Source organism: Berkeleyomyces rouxiae, assembly GCF_048999995.1.
Source record: "Berkeleyomyces rouxiae strain 22BRR77 chromosome Unknown BrBRR77_ptg000001l, whole genome shotgun sequence".
Taxonomy (NCBI): Eukaryota; Fungi; Ascomycota; class Sordariomycetes; order Microascales; family Ceratocystidaceae; genus Berkeleyomyces; species Berkeleyomyces rouxiae.
Window position 1 is genome coordinate 460,630 of NW_027396491.1, and position 22,378 is coordinate 483,007.

Here is a 22,378-nt window from a genome sequence, read left to right on the forward strand (position 1 = left end):
GGAGGGAGGGAGAGAGACGGGTGCCGTGTGGACAGAATCGCGGAGGGCGTTTCTGGCTCACAAACGAGCTCCTATCTTACGCCGTGTTTGTTCGAGAGTGTTTTCTTCTTCTTGTCTTGTTTTTGTGGTATGCTATTTTTACATATTCTCGTGGTACCTTTTTACAGTAGTACTCTTCATCATCTGGCGTTGTCACGATCAAAATAGGGAGTTTCCCTTGCACTGGACCTAGTTCCATCGACTATATAATTGGGGATTTTTATTCATGAATTGTTAAGAATCGATGGTTTTATCTCTTGTTGAATCGAGCATGCATCATTACTCGAGCTCGTTCTGAGGATATTGCGCATCTTCCACAGATGATGATTGTCTTTTACGTCTTTAACCTTCCACATTGGAAATATACTCCGCAGAACTTCATCGGTTTGTTTAGTTTGTAGAAAGTCTGTCCACTTATATCTGGTGGCACCGTCTACCACCAGCAGAGCATATTTGCAACCTTCGGGAGACTCGGGTTGTATAGGGCCAATAAGGTCAGCGCGGACTCTGTCACCGACTCTCTGAACGAAAATGGTGTGGAGATCGGTCTGTAACGTCTACCTCACCCAGGCCACCCACTCAGTTCCATCAGTCGCGGTCTGAATTGCCCCTCTCCCCGCCTTGTAGGTCTGTTCTCAAAATCGTGTCAGCGACTTGCTCATGTGATGGGTCGCACCACTGTCGACGGTCATTGAGGCTTGGGGCAACTCACTCTGTTGGAACCGCAAGAACTGGGCAAAGAGCGGGCAGTCCGCGCGCTTGTGGCCTGGCTGAAGGCAGGCGAGGCAGTTTCCCGCTCCCTTCATTCTCTTGGGCGCCGCTTGGGATTCGGTCGCGGTTGCACGGTGCACCCGGAGTGGTGCCTATGCCGTCTGGTTGTCCATCTCCGCATCAATCATGTCTCCCAGTATCTTGGAGGTGGAATCATTGCGCAGGAGGCCGAACTCAATTCGGTCTTTGAGGTATCGTGGTAGGGCCTGCACCATGCGCTGCAGCAGGTCCCGGTCGTTTGTTACGGGTTGTGCTTCCACCCTCCCAAATTCCAGGAGGAGGTCGCGATGTCCGCGCAGTTGGTCCCACAATTCAGACACGTTGCCGGTGTACGTAGGGTAAAGGATGGCACTGGCTGCCTCCTTCTTCTTTGCGCCTAAGAACCGACTCGACTCTTCCCGCAGCATATTGAATGCCACGGCTGGCTCCCGGCACTAGTTGGCCTGCTAGGCCCAGTCTCTATTCAGCCCCGTAACCATGATACGGGCTGTCTTCAAAATCTCGTCAGAGGACGGTAGCTCCTCTGCATCCGAGTTTAGGACTACATGGATAAGTCCTTCCGTGTTGAGGAGCTTCAGCAGCTCCACCTTCCATTCGAGCCAGTTGGCTCTGTCTAGCATGACCCTCATCTATACTGCACCACTCATGTATCGGTGGCGTGACCCGATTATCAGTCCCCAAATGCCCGTAACGGAATCCGCCTTCTGCTAGGATGATGCCAACAAGCTCCTTTATTGATTGGGTTGTTGTGGGAGCTTCAGGAAACTGGGAATCAAGAGGACCTTTTTTTGACCCTGTAGATCGCGTTAGGAGGTGTTTTCAGGAAAAATGAGAGTAAAAAATGGCAGTAGATAGTACCAGATGATTGCGTTTCTGTAATTCGTTGAGAAATTCGTCCCACTGATGGAAAATTTGCGCAGGCTTATATTTGCGAGGCGTGCCATTCAGGAAATAGCACAACTCCGTTGAATGCTGTGCACAAAATCATGGTGGAAATTTTCTTCAGTAGGATATGGATATGGATTTAATAAAAAAAATAATAAAGTTCGTGGAAAATCAGAGTTGGCGAGAGTGTCGCGCAATCTGAATTATCGTGAATGTGAACTGTCATGGGTTGTCTGGATGATGGAAGTTGACAAAAGAGTCAAATTTGAGCTCGCACGTTTTGAGTCTTCATATCTTGAATTATTGTGGAGATATGGTCACGTGTGTTCCGTTTTTTTGGCAGCCTCTTGCCATACGAATTTTGGAGAGAAAATCAACCGAAGAGAAACAATTGGGCTCGCTCCGGCAAAGAAAACGACATCTCATGTGGTGCGCGCAAAATTGCGCCCAACAAGACGGAGGTTCTTGACTTCACCCGATCTCACAGGGCGATCCACCTTACAAACAAAGTCGAAGGCGCTGTCTCGGTAGCTCTGAGAGCGGTGCTACGGGGTTAGAAGACGACACCCAGCCCAGCCCTTCAATGTGACGCCCCAATCCCACCCGCCATGATCGAGCGTCAACCGCCAAGGCCCAGGTTCATGCCCCCGGGGAACAGGCGGGGGTCCTTGGGGACGAACCACCAGGCACATGGCGCCGAGATATCAGGCGGACTGCACGGCCTGAAAACGGCCCTCCAGACTCCATGCTTTACTAGGTTGCGACCACACTCAACACACGTGAAAAAAAGGTCAAAGAACCAGACCAGCAGGGAGTTAGTGTTAGCAAAAGTCCAATTCAATTCAGTAGAAAAACATGGAACGTCTAACAAGCGAAAGAAACAAGACTTCCCATCAAAGCATTCACGTGGAGGACGGCCTGCTGGAAGCGTGCTCAAAGGAAGACGGATCGGGGGGGCGTTCTTTGATACTCTTCCATCATTTGGAGTTTCTTGACCAGAGGCACAATGAAAGAATGAGACGCAATGAACTCTTCGGCAAACTCTTTGTTGTCAATTTGCGATTCAGCAAGTTGGATGGCTTGTTTCATTCCCTCAATGACAGACTTGAGTTTAAGCGTAACATTGTCATGCTCCTCGACCAAAATGCTCCCACCGCTATCGTTGTCGCTAGTACAAGGTTCGTTGGCGTTAGGAGAGATTGAAAGAGAATCTCCCACAGGCGGCTTGTTATCTTTAACCATTTCAGAAGAAGCATCCATCGTCTTGTACGGTTCGTGGTACTCGTGATGAAGCTCCAGGGTCAGACATTGATCTGTCGTAAAAGGGCGCAGCTTTAAGTGGCCTTTGCACGGGAACCGTTCTCTTGGAGTGATATTGCGAATATTCCTACTAAAGCTTTTGGCGACATGCTCCAAATCCTGACAGCAGTAGTAATTGTATGACGGTGTCGTAGAGCGATTGTCAGTTCCCGAATGCCAGAACCGAAACCCGCCTTCCGCCAGCATGATGCCAACAAGCTCTTTTATAGATTAAGCTGTCGAGAGACCTTTGGAGGGCTGGGGATCAAAAACGACAGGAAGACAATCCATGGGAGACACCTTCTTGACGTGTAGGACCTCCGTCTGGCCCTATAGTTTGTGTTAGTACCTGTTTACACGAGAAATCGGTGCGGGAAATGGCAATGGCTAGTACCGGATGATTCCATTCCTTCAACTGTGTCATAAACTCATCCCATGAACTGAAAGCTTCCATGGCGTTGCGCTTCTTCTCGTGGCGGTAGCAGGTTTTGCGACGCTTGCCATTCTTCAAGATGCCATATTCGCTTAAGGCGCGGAAGACTTTGCATCCTGTGCACCAAACAAAGGCCGTAGAAGATATTTTGGGTAGAATATAGATATGAATGCGATAAAAGGTCAAAATTGGTCGTAAGTTGGTGCTGGCGCGAGTGTCGAGAGATGTGAATTTGTTTTGTTGCGTCTGGATGTGTAACTAATTAACTAGTTAGTTAACAAACTTTAGAATCTTGTGTAGGATTGATGGCGGTTCCCTTAGTAACCCAGCGCCCCTTCTAAACCCTTACCTGAAATGTCACGTATTCACCTTTTTCTAAGGCAGCGAAAAAAAGAAAACCCGGATGCGGGGCGCACCACGACCTACATATTCCGAAATATAGACCTCGGACTTTTCGATATCCCTTTCAAGAAATAAAGATCAAGCCAAGACCTCCCGCCACGCTTCGGCCAGAGGTTTCCGCCTCGTCCGGCGTCCTCGGGCAGCGGATCCAAGCGGCGGGGTCGGTAGTCACACGTGTCAAAGACGCGTTGCGCGCCTCACGCCCCGACGCCCAGAACAAGGCGGAACCTAAACTATCGAATCCGTCTCCGGCAACGTGGCTCGCCTCTTATACTTCAAGGCCATGGAGTACGTCGGGTAAGGCGAAACCGCTATGGCCCCTGCCAACACTGAAAGCGTCCCTGACTCCGGCCTCGATGCCCCCCGACACGGGCAAACACCGAATCCTCCTCCGCCTCCCCGCGGACTCTCCGCAAAGGCCCACCGGCGCAGCGGAAACCAAGAAACACGTCTCTAGACACTAGGGCGCGAATGCTGGGGACCTATAGGCTCCTACCCAAAACGATGCCTAGCCCCGGCGGGGTGAGACCAGCAAAGGAGGGACCAGACGACCCCATCGAAGCAAAGGGCGAAAAAGATGAGGAGATAGCCAGACACCTAGAGGACCTGCTCATGGCGTGGCCAGATACGGTGCGGGCCTACTCAGACGGGGCGAAAGTCAAAGACGGCGGCGCTGGGGCCAGGTGGACCCTTGTGGTAGACAACACAACCTGCGCTGGGGGTAGCAAACCACTTGGCACCTGGCAAGAAGTGGCTGACGCTGAGGCAATCGCAGCCCTACACGCCGTGCAAGCGGCCCACGAGCTACCGCAAGAGACGACCGGCGACCTTTGCCTGTGTCTTGACAACAGGGGCATTGTGAACCGTCTGAACGCAGAAGAGGGCGACCTGGGGACATCCCAAACAGCCACCGACGAGACAAGACGACTCCTGGCAAGCTGGAAGCTGAGACAGGGCGGGCTCTTTGCACCAAAGGCAAGAGTCAGATGGGTACCGGGCCAGAAGGACATCCCCGGCAATGAAAGAGCCGACCGGTTAGCCGGAGGGGTTGCTGGGACTGAAGTTGGCGGACTCGAGATGTCGCTCTCTTTCGACTCACAGACAGCCATGGCTGCGGCCCTTACCAAAATGAACAAAGCCTCCGCGGTCTTCAGTGGCTGCACAGTTGACACGGCCACCAAATGGCACACTTACGTGATCAACCGCGTACCCAAGAACACCCGCAACCTGGTCGGCCAGGTCAGCCTGGTAACCATCCCACGCATCGAAGAGGATATCGAGAGCCAGGTCGGTGTGTGCGCTACGCGCGTGGCCTGGTCAAAGCACAACCAGGACTCCTCCCCTACCTCCTCGATTGTCTTCCCGCTTGAGAAGCCCCTCCGAACCTCCCTGAAGCTCTTTGGCTCCAGTGCCCCGGCCATAAAGGCCAGACAACATGGACGCGTCCAACAGTGCGACGCATGCTTCAGCTTCCACCGCACTGGCGGATGCCCCTGAAAGGAGCTCTGCCCCAGCTGCGGCCAGCGACAACACATGGGCCCCGAAAGCCCCGGAGACCGGCACTGAGGAGAAAAGTCCCCCTCCAACCGATGAACCCTTCGCCCCAACAACACAGACGGACGTCATCGAAGTATCTTTGGACCCGACCGAGAGCTATAACATTTATCTGCAAAGAGAGAGGTCTTCACACGGTCCCGCTCCCACCCCCATCGCCCGATACCGATCGGTGGAACCACGACTGCCCCAAGAGCCCGATGAGGCGGTTTGGCTTCTGGCCTGACTCGAAACTCCTGTTTAATAATTACGCAGAGCCACAGTTCCCTGAAGCTCACACAACAACCTAATCAATAAATGAGCTTTTATGCTTCGCAGGTATACAGTGACCTCATGGATTCGGGAGTTTCAGGTTGCTCAGCCCCAGGTGTACTACCGGCGAAAACTAAAAATAAAGCTGCGAAGGGTCACACAAGGTTGATACATACGTTTGTTAGGTACGAGTCTTGGCCTGATTTGCTAGGTTGTGACCACACTCAACATATGTGAAATGCGGGTTGAATGATCAGGTCGGCAAGGAGTTGAGTTAGTGTTGTCAAGAATACAAGTCAATTCGGCCGAAAAACCCCCAGCATCCAACAAGACTAAGAAACAAGGGTTATCACCAAAACTTTCACATGTAGTACGGACTGGCAAGGTGCTCAAACGAAGACAAACTGGGGGGCATGGCTCAAGGCCCTTCCATCATTTACACTTCTTTGGCCAAAGTCAGAGAAGACGAAAAAGAAGTTGGTCACGTGACCCCGGCGTCGGGCCGGGAAAAAAATTAATATCGGGGTCCCGCTGAAGCGGGACGGATTCGTATGTTGACCACGATGGGATTCGAACCCACAATCTTTTGATTCGTAGTCAAACGCCTTGCCATTGGGCCACGCGGCCGGTCTCCCGTTGTTGGAGTATTTTTGGACATTTTCGACTATGAAGGCCGCCCCCTGACCCCGGAGCCGGTCCCGGTCATGGTCGGGAAAGTCTCCGGATAATGTGGGGCCATGGGGGTACCCATGCTAGCAGATGGGTTTTCGAGGCAACTTTGTGGATAACCAACTCTATCTAGGAGAAATTCAGGATGCTGTTCTTCACGAGATACGGGCTAAAACAAAATCGAGGAGAGACGAGAGAACAGACCAGTGAAACCGGAAAAGTGAGCTGGCTCGATCAGGGAATATCAAGAAAGATTTATCAGCAGAGCTTGCGGGTGCCTCCCCTGTCCCACAGCTATGGAGTTGTCGCCCCTGGCCAACGTTGCCGTGGGCTTTCAATCCCGAGGGACCCCCGACCGGAGTTGAGCCAACACTTGTGTTGGTAGCCCAAAGCCGGTTTGCACTGCGACACATACATGGAGCTGAAATTAACTTTGCCCCAGAACAGAAGTGAGCCAGATGGGCCTTGCGGTTATGAGTCGACCTATTTTCGATGCTGCACCGGGATGCGGGGATGTGGGAAGCGGGTGGGGAGTGACATGCTCCAAGCATGACTTGACTTCATTTTACGTGACAAAGCTATATGAAAGCATTGCATGATGTGCTCCAAGCAGTTATCCGTTACAACAAAGGGCGTAAAAGAGGTGCTACCGATCTTATCGAGAATAGTTGCACAATTCCCCATCTCTCTCTGCTCTGCCATCCCTCGGCCTCGCGGGCCGCTTCGCCCAACTATTCTCCTGGCGGTGGCTGAATGATCTGTGGCGGCCCGTTGCCTCCTGGATACCCCTTGGTATGTCCATCGGTTGCCCGCTGAGGTGATATATCCCGTTCTCACAGGGGTGGATGCCTGGCTCATACAGTGATCCGGACCTAACATCTGGACTTCATCTGCCTCCCACATCGCCATCCCGGATACGCGGATACTCGGCTGCGCGGGTCATTTTTCCCGCCGGCTTGGCGCGCTCCCGCATAAGCCAGCAAGCCTTTGCCAGCGTGATGATGCCTCGGACTCACATTTGCCGCTGTTTCTGATCCAGGGCTTGAGCATAGCCCGCCCAGCATCGTGAGGCGGGCCTTGCATCTCTTCTCTTTGCTGTAACTAGGGTGCAGGCCGAGCAGCCGGCCGGCAGTCCCACCGCTGCCGCCATCATTGGTCTTCTGGAGGCTGTCGAGGACCAGCTGGAAAACATCGTCAACGACCTCGACGGCTCCTGGGAGTTTGTCGGCGTCGGCCGTGATGATGGTGATGAAGAAGGCGAATACAACCCCATTCTTTACGAATCCGATGTGCTTGAGCTTATCCACAGCGAGGCCAAATGGCTTTCCAGCACCCACGACTACGTCTGGGCCGGCGGTGGTAAGCAGGGCCAGTCTTTCACTGTCGCTCGCTACGAGGTGGCTGACAACCTTGTCAACGACATCTACATTAGCGACCACAAACTGGTCCTGGCCGATGTTGTTATCAACATTTAAACTGTGAAAACACCCAGCAGATCAAGATCTTGTTAAATCTCCTACCTTTTTAGATAGCCGGCACATCCTGTACATACCTGAACTTATACGTGTACCGGTCCCTCGCAGTTTTATATATATTCATACTCTCTGACCCTGGCCTGTTTTGCAAAGTCCAATAAATGAACCCGTGATTAAATGGCGAGCTAGATGCACTCCTCACTCTATTGCTAACGCCCTTTTACGCCGAATCCGCGGAATAGCTCTTGTACCGAGTACTCAATTAGATAGTCCCATCCTCTCGCATACTCCAGTCGGCGCGTGTTTGCCAAAATGACCACATCGATATCGTCTTGGCGGCACTGGGCAAACGACAGAGCACCAGGTACATCACCATTGCGCACCCCGTATTTATGTCCGCCAATGTCCCAGACAGCATGGCTGCCAAGAAACCGGGCTACCGAGCTAGCAGTCGCCGCCAAACCTGTAGTCCCCAGCGTCTCTTCTTTAATCATGCCATCCCCCCCATACACAGCTGGAACGACAACCGACTCGTGCACCACGCGCGGGTCAAGGCCCGTCAGGTGGGACTCGGGCAGGAAGTTGTCGTTGACATGGGCTTCGGCGCCTGTAGCATAAGGGACTACATTCTCATTGCCTAGGATATAAGTCTTGAGGAAGTCGTAGTACTCCATCCTGGTGATGTTGGCGACCAAATAGCTCAGCAGCATGTGCCCATAGTTGGCATAGGCCATGCGAGTGCCCGGTGTAAAGTCCAACGGACGGTCAACCATGTACTCAACTACGTCACAGAGCGTTGCTGCGCGGCCCAGGTTACCATCGATGGCAATCTGCCGGAAATCACGTACAGGGTCTCCTGAGACATCGCGATCGAATCCGCCCTTGTGAGCCAGTAGATGCCGCACGGTTATGTCCCGCGAACGCTCATCAGCAAAGGCTTCGTACCCGAGCTTCTCGTAGACTCTGGTGTCCAGGTCCAGAAGCCCCTGCTGTATCAGATTGTCGATAGCAGCGTCGACGAAGATTTTAGACAGGCTGGCGATCATGAAGGGATCGTCGACAGAAACAACCGGATAGTCGTCTTCGCCCAGCGTATAGGCCCTCTCGGCGATGGTGGTTCCTCTGACCGCAGCCGAGAACTGCAGTTGCCGGACATTGTTAACAACCATAAACTCTTTCATGATGTTGTCCAACGTAGTCGTGAAGCCCTTGTTGTCTTCGAAGCCGGTTGTGTCGCCAACGGCAGTCCATAGCAAGGGTTTCGGTGTTGTGAGCTCGGCAAAGATGACGTTGTATCTAGTACTGTCTTTTGAATCGCCGCCGCCCTGGATATCAACCGGGACAAGGCCCTGGGCTTCCATATCGGCCATGATGGACCTGATCTCCTGTAGTTTGAGATTTTGGAAGGCCTGCCACCTACCAACGTGGGTGTTTTCGAAGACTGCCGAGAACTCGTGGTTTTCTGAGAGGTATTGTCTTGTTGGGTGCCAAAACCGCTTGGACGTCTCCTGCTGGATGATTTCCGAGTATTCGTAAAAGAAGTACGGCGTCTCAAGCGTAGATATATAAGTACTTTGTTGTGAATTGTACATGTCCTGGTGGACCAGGACGCAGTACCTCCTGTCCTCGGGGTCTCCATAGATGGCCAAGTCGACGATGTGAGGAGCAAAGCCCTGCGCCAAGTTCTCTACTTCTCTGACATCCGCAATCTCGCATAGTTGGGTCCAGCGCTGGTTCTCAATGTACTCCATCACGCCAGAAAACAGAGCACTTTCGGTGCTGCCACCTGTAGCAGATGCAAAGATGGGAACATACCCGTCATCGCTTTTTCTGTTCAGCCATTCGGAGTAGGTGACATAGTCGGCATCCTGGATGTACTCGAGGTTTCCATGAGCCTCAGCGACCCAAACCGAGCTGTACTCAACTGGGTTTCCATGGGAACTGAGCGAGATAGGCTTGTAGCCATTATGTATGAGACACGAAACTAGTGCAAAGTGCTCTACGCCGTCGAGCCCAATGAGCGATCGGACGCCGCCTTTTGCAAACTCGGTGTCCGTCTCGGAATCCAAACACGCAGAGGTGAGGCTTCCGACAGATTTGGGGCTGACGGCGTTTTGGGGCGGAGGAGGGCCCAGCAGCTCGTAGTGATTGAAATCGGGGTTGAAATGACTGCCTTCTCCATTGCCCAAGGAGATGCTATCTAGATGTAATCTGAGCCCCTCGCGCTTCACAACATCAGGCGAGTTCTCGGGAGCCCCCGGTTTTCCATCAGAGGCCAGCGGGTGGGCACCCGCAACGATCGAGAATACAAAGCCAGGAATGGCTGTCGCCGAGGCAAAGTTGAGGAAGTGCATGTTGAAGATGTAGTAGTGGCAGTAGAGTTAGTCCGGCAGCCGGAAAGTAGTTCGTGCCGCCAGAGTCCCCTGCATGCAAGGGAGGGGAGCTTTCAAGGCAAAGACAGGACAAGAAAGAGGTAGAAACAAGGCTTGTCAACTTTCTCTCTCCATGATTGAAATCACGATTGACTCCTCTTATACACTCCTCTCTAAACGTTGTTTTGTTCAAGAAAGAAAACTTGCTCTTCAAGCTTCGGGAGCAGCGGCCTCCCCCATTTCAATGTCATCTCGCCCACTGAACAACATGGATACGCATCAACATGGCGGCTTAAACTCCGAAAAACTCCACTATATCAGTCCCAAGAGCTCGAGGCTGGCCCCGACTGACAAGCGAGTCATGAACAGGGGAACCATGACCGAAGTGAGCCAGCGAGATGTGCATGAAACCGAACTTTGCCCAGCAATGACTTACTTCATCCTTTTTTCTTTTTCTTTTGATAATCTAAGCATTGAGCAGTTTGTGGCTCTGGCATTGACGGCGTGCAGTTCAGGTTCCCTTCAGTAAACTCGGAAATTCTCTGAGACTCACAAAAGAAGCAAATCGGACACCGGATGACGGGAGCCGAGTTCGGTTGTCGGCTCTGAGTCCAGCTTGTGTTTTTCTTTTTTTTTTTTTCAAGTCTCTCTGAAGCCCAAGCAAAGGTAAGGGCGGTCAGGCCGTGCAGGAAAAGCTTTTCTCGCTCCGACGACATCCCTTTACCACCATCACGCGCTCTTCCCAACGCCTATTCTTGTTCTCCGCATGACTTGGCATCGTTACAATAAAGACAGCCGTGCCATTACAGCACTACACCAATCACCGCCCGCCTGTTGCGCGATCGGAGACTCTGCTCTACCAAAGCATTGTCCCAAGCCCAAGCCTCGCAGGTTGTGATCCCTGACGTGCCCGTCCGTAAGCAACCAAGGAGCCCCGATATCAAAAATGCCTTGCATCAACAGCAAAAGCCCATGCAGCAATCTATTGCCGTTCGTCATGCCTGCGTCGTAGTACCCAAAGAACCCTGAATATCTCCAACAGTAGACTTTTCTCTACCACTGCCGGGCCGGGGTCACTCGGTACTTTGGCCTCCATACTCTTACAGACTCCGGACGATATCTCTGTATCGTGCAACCTCCACATACACTCAGCCTTACACAAGCGTACTTTTACGTCCCGTCCCGTCCCGTCCTGTTCTGCAATATGTAAAGCGCCAGTGTATAACGGCCCGCAATCACACATCCATGGCCAACCGATGCATATTATGCAGGAATTGTACTTTTACATATAAATGGACATGTAGCACGCTGCCTGGAGCACCAAGATTTCACGATAATTCAAACATGCACACCGAAAAGATACACATCAAAGGTCAAAGAGAAAAAGAACGAGCAAATCAGCATTAAAAGCTCCCGCGTGAAGATATAAGAATAACATCGCTTAAAAGAAAGAGAGAAAAAAAAAGATAAACTGTTCCTTGGTACGTACTTCGATATCAACCGGTACAGCAAGGCTAAAGAAAGACAAAGTCCAGCGCATAGAACAACAGAAATAGCCTCGAGGAACAAAGACAAAGGAAAACTCCAGAGGAATAACGGGGGAGAGGGAGGGTGAGAAAAAAGAGGTGGAGGGGGTAGAATGACAAAACAGAAAGAAAGAAAAGAAAAAAGACAACACAAGACCGCCAAGTCTCCCGAGTCCCAGACATGAAGGAGGGGAATAGCAATGAGGAGCAGAAAACAAATAGCAAAGGGGCAGGAAACCGCACTGCCAGAATGAAGTGTGTGAGATAACAGCATCGGGTACACTCTGGATGCAGCTAACGTCAGTATGGATACAAGAGCACCAAGGATGTAGGGCCATCATCCAAAAGGAATAGAAAACCGCCGTGTGATGGTGGATGGATGGATCCCCGAAACATGACAGGAAAGCGAAAGAAGAAAAAGCAGGAGTACGGGTATTATGAACATCTCAACTGATGAGATGGGGAAAAAGAAAAAGGGGGTTGAACAGAAGAAAGAAAAACAAATGTAGAAACAAGAAAGAAAATGATGGGAAAGCACAACACAAAGCAAGTGGGAGAAGGGGGAAAGGGGGAGACGGCATGACATCACTTGTTCTGTAGTGATCCAGGCACATCCCCCCGTCTGTCTCTATGCGTTCAAGCCATATGCTTAATAATAGAAGGAAAAGTAAAATGGGCAAACACAAAGATATAGATAAATTGTGTGTAACGATACGCCAGTGAAAAAAATAAAACATGAAGCCAAAATGAAGAAAAGAAAAGCAAGATAGGCTGAACATAAAACAATGCTGGAGGGGGGGGGGGGTGGAATAAAAATGACGACAAACAGCAACCATGAGAAAATGAAGAAAAAGAACAGGAAAAACACGCAAAAGAGGCTAGGTGGAAGGTTTGGCACCGCATAGATCTACTGGGACACAGTCTCGGAAGGCCTTGCCATGACAAGCCTTTCAAGCCCTAGCCTAGCGTCTCGGATTTATTGCGAAGCTGCAACACACCAGTGGCGATGAAAGGCCCAGGCACTCTTTTGACATTCCTTGCTGCAGTACTTAGTACGGCGGCAACGTCTGCACTTGGCGAACTGGCGTGTGAACTCTTCCCACTTTCCGCACTGGTAGTAGGCACACTGGCGGATGCCCCCTCGTGAGTCGTCCTTTCGACAAAGGTTGCGCATGACCACACCAGCCCAGTATTGCATGTCGGTACTGTGGTGGCGAACAGTGAACTTTTCCACCAAAGGGAAGATGTTAAAGTCGTCCGGCAACAAGTACTCTTCTTCCTCTTCGTCGTGTTCGTCGTGATCATCATGTTCAAGATCGATGTCGTCGTCATGATGGTGGTCGTGGCTGCTGTGCACATTCTTGTGCTTTTGCTGGGCAGCATAGACGGCGCTGCTAGAGAAGCCGTTGGGTGCTTCGCTCGGGTCGTCGTCAAAACGGAGATACTCGTTGCCAATCTTGAGCTTGGGCACAAGGTGACTGTTCTGGAAGTAAGAACGAAGACCGCAGTATTTGCTGACATAGGCAAGAAGTTGTAGAGACATAAGTACATCTTCGTCGCGAGGGATGACAGCTAACATCTGGGGGTCGTTCAGAACAGATGCCCGAGAGTCGGCGAGGAATCTAGGTACGGAGCCAGCCGTGTTGGGCTGAGAGGTGACAGGCAGACGTGCTACTCTGGGGTTGACGGCGGTAGTCTCGCCTGGAACGGGGGCGACCTGAATGCCAGTGGGGTCATGGGTAATGTTAAAGACGGTAGCGTCCGGGTTCTCGGAAACGACCTCGGGCACAGTCACAGTAAGATCCATGCCCTCCTGGCCGAGGAGCTCAGTGTGCTCCATATTGACATCCTGGATGCCGACAGGGGGCTGGGTGGTGCCTTGGAGGAGGGCAGCATCATCGGTGCCAGTCATGACAATGTCACGCGACTCGTCAACAGCTCCCTCGTTTCCAGACGAGTTTTCGGACTCTAGGTTGGAAGCCTGTGGTCGCACGACATCCCGCGCAACAGGAGCCAGGGCATCCCGGGTAGCATCTGGGAGATGATTCGGGGACGTGGTAGCTGTGGCGTTGGGCACGTTGGTGACGGTGCCTGGGGCAGGGGCAGATCGCAGATGGGGAGGAACGGGGGTGGTGGGGGAGATGGGACGAGATGCAAGGCGGGCCAGAACACTTTCAAGATCAGTAGCAGCAGAGCCCAAGGGTTGAATGACGGGTCTAGACCCGGGACCAGGCGCAGTCATGGCGCGCTCAGGCCTAACACCATTAGCTGTCCGGGGCTGGCCCGAGGCAACGGAGAGTTGGGCGGAGACGGTTGACAGGCCGTTGACAAGGTGTGCTTGAGTGTAGGACAGGCGGTCCGATCGACGAGACTCTAGAAGACGGGAAACCACATTTGGGTTTGAGTTGGAGTTGTGGGAGAGGTTGTAGGAGGCTTCGGTGGTGTTGCTTCTCAAGTCAGGGTGTGTGGGACTGACGCGAGCGTTGCCGCCGTAGGAGCCAGACACATCGATGGCCGGTGGTACAGGCCCTCTGCGGCCAGAGCGAGATTCCAAAGTGGTACTGGCAGATGTGATGGTGGTGGTGATGGTGGTGGTAGCAGCGGCTTGGGAGTTGGTACCCAATGACGAGATTGAGGCCGGGAGGGGGGCTGAGACAGAGGAAGAGGCAGGAAGAGGGACAAGCTCGCGAGGCCTGGAGTCGGCAGCAGCGGCAGCAGCAGCAGCCGGGCGGAGCTGGTCAGGGTGGGTTCGCGAGGAGCGGGAGGCGCTCGGGTGGCCGTGACCGTGGTTGTGGTTGCGGTGATGATGGTGGTGGTGGTGGTGATGCTCAACAATGGCCTTTTTCTTCTGCTCCTCCTTTTCTTGGCACTTTTCGACGAGGCGGATGTAGTTTTCGAGAATGGTGGCAATGACAGGCACAACATCGGCCTCGACGACGCGGGTGCGGACATTTTCTGTGCCTCGCACACCAATATTGACGACGCACTGGAAGGCGAGATTCCACTTCCACATAGCCATGACATCGGTGCTACGGCCCTGCTTGAGGATGCAGATCAGGCGTTCAATGCCGCCATCGACGGTGAGGATGTCGCGGATGCGGGCCGACGACGTGGTGAGATAGGCGAGGTGGTTGAGAGAATTGATGAGCGGCAGCGTAGACGTGCAGTCGAGGGCGCGACGGTCGTACAGGGCAGTGGTGATGCCCACCGACGCCTTGTTCACGTTGGGGATGCTGAAATTGACTTCCCGCATGGTGATGGGCGTGGCCGTTTGCAGACGAGACGGGGAGTGTTTGCTCTGGCGGCCGGGCGGGAAGCGGGAGATGGTGAGGTATCAAAGGGGGTCGGTCGGTGAGATGGTTGGTCGGCTGGCTGGTCGGGCTGGCAAAGGGGGATGGATGGATGGATTGATGGGCTCCAGCAATAACCACACGAGGCAGCAAAGGACGATCCAGCTGGGCAACGGAGTGGACGCGAGGAAAACAAGGAGCAAGAAAAAAAATGCAGATCGGCTGAGATGGCGATGCGATAATCCAGCAGGCAGCCTGGCGATGGAGCGGAGCAACAGACGTGCAGAAAAAGCAAACGAAGGGCTGCAGAGAGAGGGTTGGCAAAGGAAGAAGAAATAAAGAGACAGGAAAATGTGATGCAGCCAGAGGCCAAGGCGTCAGAAAAAGCGTTCTTTTCCTTGTTCGTCACAAGGAGGCAAGTTGAGACGGTGACTAATGGTCGGTCAATCGGGAGAGGGGCCAGGCAACTGGGCAAGACAGCAACGCCGAACAAGAGCAAAAACTGCGCAGAGAGGCAGCAGAGGCAGCAGAAAACTCGCGGGCAGGCGGGAGGCAGCAGAGGACGATGGTCGAGATGGCGGAAGCAGCGAAAAAAGAAAGGGAGGCTTGTCTTGCCAATCTGGCGTGTCTCGTTGTGCAGCAAAATCCCAGCCAGCCCAGTCACGACATGGCACAATGGGGCTCGCCCGTCTCGTCTCGAAGCAAAACAGAGCCAAGCCTGCCTGGGCAGACGAGGGTTAGGGTCGGGTCGGGGTCGGGGGGGCGCTGTGGCAAAAACACTGCAGCGCTGGCTACAGGGCACAGGGCCCCCAGGTGCTGCCCAGTGCGGGTGCTGCCTAGGGTCTGTCAACCCTTAGAAGGCTCTGCCCTGCCATCAAGGTACTGCACGCACCCACTGACGTGAATGTGATACAGCCTCCGCTCAAAAGATACATGGCCACACACCAACAGTCTGCCTACGATGCAGGTACCCCCTCCGTGGTCTCCTCCTGCGTGTCTCGTCTCGAACCACTTTTTTTTCCTGCAGATTCAAGGTCAGTGCACAAACACCCAAAGAGACTGCGCGACCGAAAGACTGAGATGCATGCCGCAGCACAAGAACAGCAAGCACCGACGACTGCAGCTTCTCCTTTTTTTCTTCTTGCTGCCTTATCAATCGCGGCCGGCTCCAATACGAAGCGGTACCTCTCGCTTTGTGCTGCTGCATACCCTCGGCGCTTAGGCTTCCTCCCCGCCCCACTTTTCCTTCTTTGTCCTCCGGCCCCAAGTCCACTGCGGCCTTTTGTGTCCAGCACCACCACTTCAGCTGATTTGCCAGCCCCAATCTTCGCCCTCGCTCTCGCCCGCGCCCATTCAGCGGCGCTTATCCTGCTCCTCTTCCTCTTCCCCTCCCACTGCTCTCCCACGGCTGCTATAGTGCTTGCGTCCAACGTCCAGTGGCCACTGTAACCCACCCTGGGTCGGTCACATATTGCATACATACATCTGCCTTCATGTGTTGTATTTGTCTCCTCCTCCCCCTTCCCCTCTCCTCCCCTCCCATAAACACACTTTTGAGCCTAATTTCTGGACACGCACGCGCTGTGCTTTTTCACATACCACATGGCGAGCTGACGCTACCCGGAGATTCTTGGCCAGCGCTATTGCGCTAGCTGTCCCCTTTCTCTTTTCAATACATGGCTGCCGTCCGTCCCTTTCTTCCCCTCCTTTGGTTCAAGCCTCTAATTCCACGTCCCGCTTCTTGGAGTTGGTTACAGTCAACAAACTATCCTGCATGGCTGTTTTTGGTTTGACGGGCTCGGTCAGCCTAATCACACGCAGGCCACATGAGACACTGGGATTTCCTCCTCTGCGTCAGTTCTGCCTCTTCCTGCCTTTGTTCCCTCACATAGGAATGCAGCCTGCGTGCCTAATCAGCCGAGAGAAGGAGAATCCAAGCCAGAATAGGAATTTTTCATTGTGAGGGGCAAGAACACGGCCGAGTCGCTTTGTCGTTGCGGAAGTCTGATGTGCAACTACAAGCTCATTCTCTCTCCTTTGACTTGGCCATTGGTCATAACGGCCTTACCGCATCGTGGCTCGGGCTTCCCGTCACATCCATCACAGAACAGAGCTAGCAGATGGAATCGTAGTTCAGTGGGCGCTAGGATTAACTCTAGAATACCCCTAGAAATCCCGCTATTCACTAGGGTTATCCACAGCCCTCCAGGGTTTATGTGATAATCAGTACTTAGGGCTCTTCAGCACATCAGCGTCTCACACTTGAGGGTTACACACTACTTGTGTATTTTGGACGTCTTCAAACAACTAACTACACTAACATGTTACTCTAATATTTCCCATAATCCCAACAATCTACAACCAAGATCCCCCCTGCCGCTATTTCCACAACAGAAAGATTTACATACTGCAAACCCGCCCCAAGGTCTTCTAACAAAGTCTCGCTCAAGCCTGGCCCCAATACATCCCCTTGCATTCATATAGAAAGCTGACACTATCAACTGGCCGCTGTCGTCCTGCCCAGTTCGCAATCGTCCACTTGTGAATCAGAATGACAGTGTCACTGCTTCCAAGTCTCCCGACAGTATAGTTTGAGGGCACTGTATGGCTAGAGCTGGCACTACTGCATTCATATAGTCCAAGCTTACAAGTCATTGGAGCATGTACAAAAACTGACGAGGACAAAGCTCGATGGCTCCTACTTCTTTCATGGTGTAATAGGAGAGCCCTGTCGACAAGAATGTATTTTCCCTATTGAGGCCACAATAGAGCTCAGAGGTTTTGGGTTACCTGGAAGCTACATCTTGACTGCTCCGCATACACGCATGGTTACCACCGAGACGAAAGTGCAATGGCCAATGTAAGTCGGTCATTAGATGTGTGCAATTCATGACTTCCTATGCATTACTTGAGATGAAACACGCGCAAATAAGCACGCGAGCACTTGTCTAGACAGCATGTAGTTACCTGTAGAACCATAAAATAGAAACAAAGGCATTGATATTATGAATCCGGGAATGCTAGTATGCAGCCGATCGAAGCTCAGAGGAAGAGGGGTCCAAGGAATGCAAGGGGCAGCAGAAACCACTAGCTTCGAGAAGCTGTTGGAATTGCACTGAAAGGAAAAGAGAAAAAGTGAGTCAAACCTGAAGGGAGGAGTAAGAGAGCGGGGGAAGAGAAGGGGAGCAGGTGAGTGCGTACGATGCGTAGAGACTGAGAGCTGTGGCCAGGCAGACCAACAAGCAGTGGCGCTGGCTTGTGTGCGCAGAAACTAGCTCCCAGACAAATGGCATAGCGGACATGTAAATGCAGACAACAAAGATGGACGTGCATGCGGCTGTGTCCCTAAGCTTCTCTTTTGGTCTTCAAGAAGCACCGTCTAGGCCGGTCGGTCGGGAAGGCTCGCGGAGGATCGCCAAGTGCAAAGCGGAGAAAGGTCTTCTTCTTTTTGTTTTTTTTTGGTGTCTAAAGAAAAGTAACGAAGAGATGTAGTTAACCAGCGCCGCACAGCTTAGACCACGACTTGGACGCTGCACACTTGTGTACCTGGATTTGGCCCAGTTAGGGCATATCGTGATCTGTGCACCCTGGTCGGGTTGGATGATCTTTTTAAGGATGATGGGAACATGTGTGTACGAGAGCTACAAGACACATGCATGCAAGCACACTCAGTAGCCAGTCCTGCAGGTTCTTTTTTGCAGCAATTTACATGTACAACGCTATTTTCTTCAATATTCAACAGATGCGTGAGATGTTGGCTATGTATGCATGCATGTACATGGACAATCAAGGGGATTTAGAGGCCCTTTTTGCCTTTTGCCGCCCCTGGCCCTCTACAAAGTTGCAGTGCGTCCTCGTCCAGGGAGGGCATCTCCAGGAAATGCGACATGTGATATATTTGATCAGACCTGAGGGAGGATCACCACTGGAGGCATGTATATAGAGGTTAGTAGTACATATAGAATAACTAGGCTAAGAAGACGCCAGCCTGTGGAACACTTTCTGTAAGAATTAATTGCTACGAGACATGGCCACGCAAGTCTGCGATCAAAGCTTTTGCACAGTCAAGGCATAATTAATTAGCTTCTACAAAAAAAAAGACATCCAACTAGAGTCGGTGGAGATAGCAAAACACCAGTCTTAATGAGATCTAGAGTGTCCTAAACATAGGTCCTGGACCCCATGGCTCGGCATGTACCGAGTAAGGGTCTCTTGTCTACCTTTGATCTTGTGTCCTCTCTCGAGTTTACTCAAAGTCCGATTGGCGGGTCTGGGCAAACTATGTCAACACTATTACATGGCAGGCCTAACCCCGGGCATAAAATAGAGATGGTTGATGTCGCGGCACAGCTGGACGTTTTTGGGTGTTTTGCAGCTTTAACCAGGGAGGGTTCCCTGTAACTTTTGTTTAGCTGGTGTATGTACATACAAGTGTACAAGGGCCGCTGGGTGCTTAGTTTTCTAGCGCTGCCATTGATCTGGGTTTGTTTTGCCAGATGTTTCTTCAGCAGGGCAGGGAGGCTGTTTCTGTGACATTGGCATGTTATTTGGGTTGATGGCCATGATGGTGTTTTAGCACCTGGCAACTAGTAGATTGCGAAACTGTCAAGGTGGGAGTAGGCCGTGATAATCTAGGCATTGGCACGAGATATATGATGAGTATTCTTCGACGCACACACATCAAAGCCCATATGGATGCAGTCAAAAGTGACAATGATGAGATTGATTCTGTGCGACTCTCTCAGTAAGTATGTACTACATAACTACGCAACAAAGCAACTGCTTTCGGTGGCAGCCAAAAATAACATTTCCGGCAGGCAATAGCAGTCCATCTTCTTCATCCTAGGGCGCTTTTCATTCCTTCCACTTTCCTGACGCAACCGCATTCTGTCACTCTATTGTCAACCAGATAGTTACTAGAAGGAAAAAAAATGCACATGCAAGATTTGTGCATTATTCTTTTTTTTTTCTTTGTCTAACAAACGTCAGAAGGAAGCGAAGAAAAAAAAAGACCCCCGTCAAGGTTGATCCGTCACCACTAAGACTACCGCTTTGCTACTTTTAGAGCTTCTTGCCTCTTTTGGCGTATAATTGCCCAGTGCATTGCTGCACTTTGCTGTCCTGCGCACTACAGCAACTGCCATAACTTTGAAGGCTACACCTTCCTGTCTTTGCCAGCTAACATTGCCGCAGCTTCCCTTTATTATATACCACTTCTTTCCCCTCTTCCGTCTTCTTTCCTTTCTCTTCCTCACCTTCTCCTCACCCTCTCTTCACGCCTCTCCTTCCCTCTTCTCTTCTTTTCTCGTCGTTGGTCTTTATCTTTTTGTAATCCGCCCTCCCTTATCATCCAGACGATCCAGACAAGGCGCCTCTTTACCGTTCTCTCTTTCTGTTTTCTTTTTTATTTTCTTACATCTTTCTTTAATCATGTCCTCGACCTCCGACCCGAAATCCCAAGCAGCTGAGGAAGCTGCCATGTCCGCAGCCAATTCCGCAGCCGACGCCGAGATCACCGTCCGCAACGTTCTACTGATTGTTCTCCCGGCGCTTTCGTTTGCCTTTCTCGCCGGCATCGCCATCTGGGCCTACTTCCGCCACTACCACCGCCGCCCCAGCAACAGAAACACCCCCCGAGGCAGAGGTCTCGGCTTGGGCCCCTCACCCCAGCCCATGACCACCACCACCCTGGCAGGCCCGCCTACCATTGTACACATTACTGCTCCGGCTCCCACTCGCCAGTACCGCCAGCCTCCCAGCCGCCAAAACTCTACTCGCATTACCGGTCTGCGTGCTACTACCACCCACCGCCCTACACAAGGCCTCAATGAGTTTGGCGAGGCCCCGCCACCGTACAACCAGCAGGTCAAGGCCGATGAAGAGGTTCTCTTGAGCCAATGGGCCCCTGGCCATCCTCTGCCAAGTCCTGAAATGCTTCAGAGACAACTCGATGTTCAGCGCGAGTACGAGCAGAATCCCGGGTTGGACCTAGATCTGGAACAGGGCAACACGGCGCCTCTGCCGTCTTACGAGGGCGGCAACAATACGACAGTGACACAAATACCGACCATTATGGTGGAGTGTGTCGACGCCAATTCGCCAACTTCTCCACGCCCGGTTCATCTGCCCTGAGTAATTAGTATGCAGGGCGGGACTGTCAGCACGCAGGAACATTCCCTTTGCCTGCTTCAGCTTCGCTCGCTTTGTGCTCTCGGCCTGTACAAAACCACAACAACACAAAAAAGACGCTCTCATGGGGCACACTCGTCATCGGTACATCATTTGGTTATTTTTTTTTCCTTCCTTCATTGCATGATTTATATAGGCAAGGGCAGACATACAGCATAGGGCGGCGTTTTCTTTTTTTTTCTTTTCTTTATTCATGGTTGAAATGACACCATGATTGGCGGGGTTCCCTTTTCACACATACACATACACACACCATCTCTCCTTTGTTTCCTTATCTTCTTTTGAATGTATTCTCAGAGTCCATATATCGATGGTACTTTTTTTCCCACTGAATTTATTAATCAACCATAAATGTAGTAGTCGTCCCAAACTGTCAAAAATAAGCCCACGCGCTAAAAATAGACACTGAATGACAAGCGCCGTGAATTGTGCCTGAAATGGCAAGATCCTTGTCCATGCCTTGATCTACAATCGGCCGCTTTTTGAGGGGATAAGGCTGGATGTTTCGGGGTGCTAAACAGCATCCTATATGTGGGGCTGCTCTACAAGGCTGTTGTTGTTAGAGAACTACAGGAGAGCGAGAACTAGACGTGCTTCAAGCACTGATACCCTCATTAACAAGTAAACCGATACCAGTATCCGCTATCATGCCGCGTGCTATCAGAGGCAAGCCTCCCCAGTACGGCCTGTCAACCCCGAACCGCCCACCCACTAACAACCAGCAACCCCCCCTCCCCAGGCGTCTTGGTCGAGTGCGACCCTTCCATCAAGTCCATCATCGTCAACATCGACAGCGCGCGCCATGACTTTATTATTGAGGACCTAGATGAGAACCGCGTGGTCATTAAGGAAAACATGGTTGCCATTTTGAAGGAAAAGCTGGAGCAGGTATGAGCCGACTGACATGGACGCCCGTGACGACAGGAGCGTTGTTGTGGCTCTGCTGCTAACCAAACTCAACATGCACACAGCGTCTTAAAGAGACTCAGCAGGCTATTGACGACTCAGGCTCCGAGTAGAAAGGGGCGTGTTGTGGGTGGTTTGCTTTTTTCGGGCTTGCCGGGACGTGCTGGGCGCAACAGAAGAACGGCGCTACTTGGGCGCTTCGTGATAGCAACATTATACAATTCAACTATGTACAGTCTCTCTCTACATGCAGTCTTGTCCAATTGTATACAGCAGCCGTGTGCCAACCCATCAAGAATAATCATGTAGTTCAGCC

The 22,378-nt window shown here is 52.0% G+C and overlaps 7 protein-coding genes across 7 annotated transcripts; 4 read left to right on the forward strand and 3 right to left on the reverse strand.

Annotated features, from left to right (window-relative positions):
• Window positions 1–902: 902 nt before the first annotated feature.
• Window positions 903–1,217, reverse strand: BROUX77_000141 (uncharacterized protein; the record flags this gene model as incomplete). Its single annotated transcript, XM_073745835.1, has 1 exon — window positions 903–1,217. The coding sequence occupies one exon, from the start codon at window positions 1,215–1,217 to the stop codon at window positions 903–905; it is 315 nt and encodes a 104-aa protein (XP_073608378.1).
• A 3,116-nt stretch (window positions 1,218–4,333) lies between these two features.
• On the forward strand, window positions 4,334–5,326 carry BROUX77_000142 (uncharacterized protein; the record flags this gene model as incomplete). Its single annotated transcript, XM_073745846.1, has 1 exon — window positions 4,334–5,326. One exon carries the CDS (start codon window positions 4,334–4,336, stop codon window positions 5,324–5,326), a length of 993 nt encoding a protein of 330 aa, XP_073608379.1.
• A 1,731-nt stretch (window positions 5,327–7,057) lies between these two features.
• Window positions 7,058–7,779, forward strand: BROUX77_000143 (uncharacterized protein; the record flags this gene model as incomplete). The annotated part of the gene is made up of 2 exons (XM_073745857.1): window positions 7,058–7,096; window positions 7,357–7,779. The coding sequence occupies 2 exons, from the start codon at window positions 7,058–7,060 to the stop codon at window positions 7,777–7,779; spliced, it is 462 nt and encodes a 153-aa protein (XP_073608380.1).
• A 209-nt stretch (window positions 7,780–7,988) lies between these two features.
• On the reverse strand, window positions 7,989–10,133 carry BROUX77_000144 (uncharacterized protein; the record flags this gene model as incomplete). Its single annotated transcript, XM_073745868.1, has 1 exon — window positions 7,989–10,133. One exon carries the CDS (start codon window positions 10,131–10,133, stop codon window positions 7,989–7,991), a length of 2,145 nt encoding a protein of 714 aa, XP_073608381.1.
• A 2,520-nt stretch (window positions 10,134–12,653) lies between these two features.
• On the reverse strand, window positions 12,654–14,930 carry BROUX77_000145 (uncharacterized protein; the record flags this gene model as incomplete). The annotated part of the gene is made up of 1 exon (XM_073745879.1): window positions 12,654–14,930. The coding sequence occupies one exon, from the start codon at window positions 14,928–14,930 to the stop codon at window positions 12,654–12,656; it is 2,277 nt and encodes a 758-aa protein (XP_073608382.1).
• Window positions 14,931–20,397: 5,467 nt separating this feature from the next.
• On the forward strand, window positions 20,398–21,099 carry BROUX77_000146 (uncharacterized protein; the record flags this gene model as incomplete). The annotated part of the gene is made up of 1 exon (XM_073745890.1): window positions 20,398–21,099. The coding sequence occupies one exon, from the start codon at window positions 20,398–20,400 to the stop codon at window positions 21,097–21,099; it is 702 nt and encodes a 233-aa protein (XP_073608383.1).
• Window positions 21,100–21,803: 704 nt separating this feature from the next.
• Window positions 21,804–22,175, forward strand: BROUX77_000147 (uncharacterized protein; the record flags this gene model as incomplete). Its single annotated transcript, XM_073745901.1, has 3 exons — window positions 21,804–21,822; window positions 21,896–22,044; window positions 22,128–22,175. The coding sequence occupies 3 exons, from the start codon at window positions 21,804–21,806 to the stop codon at window positions 22,173–22,175; spliced, it is 216 nt and encodes a 71-aa protein (XP_073608384.1).
• Between the last annotated feature and the right edge of the window lie 203 nt (window positions 22,176–22,378).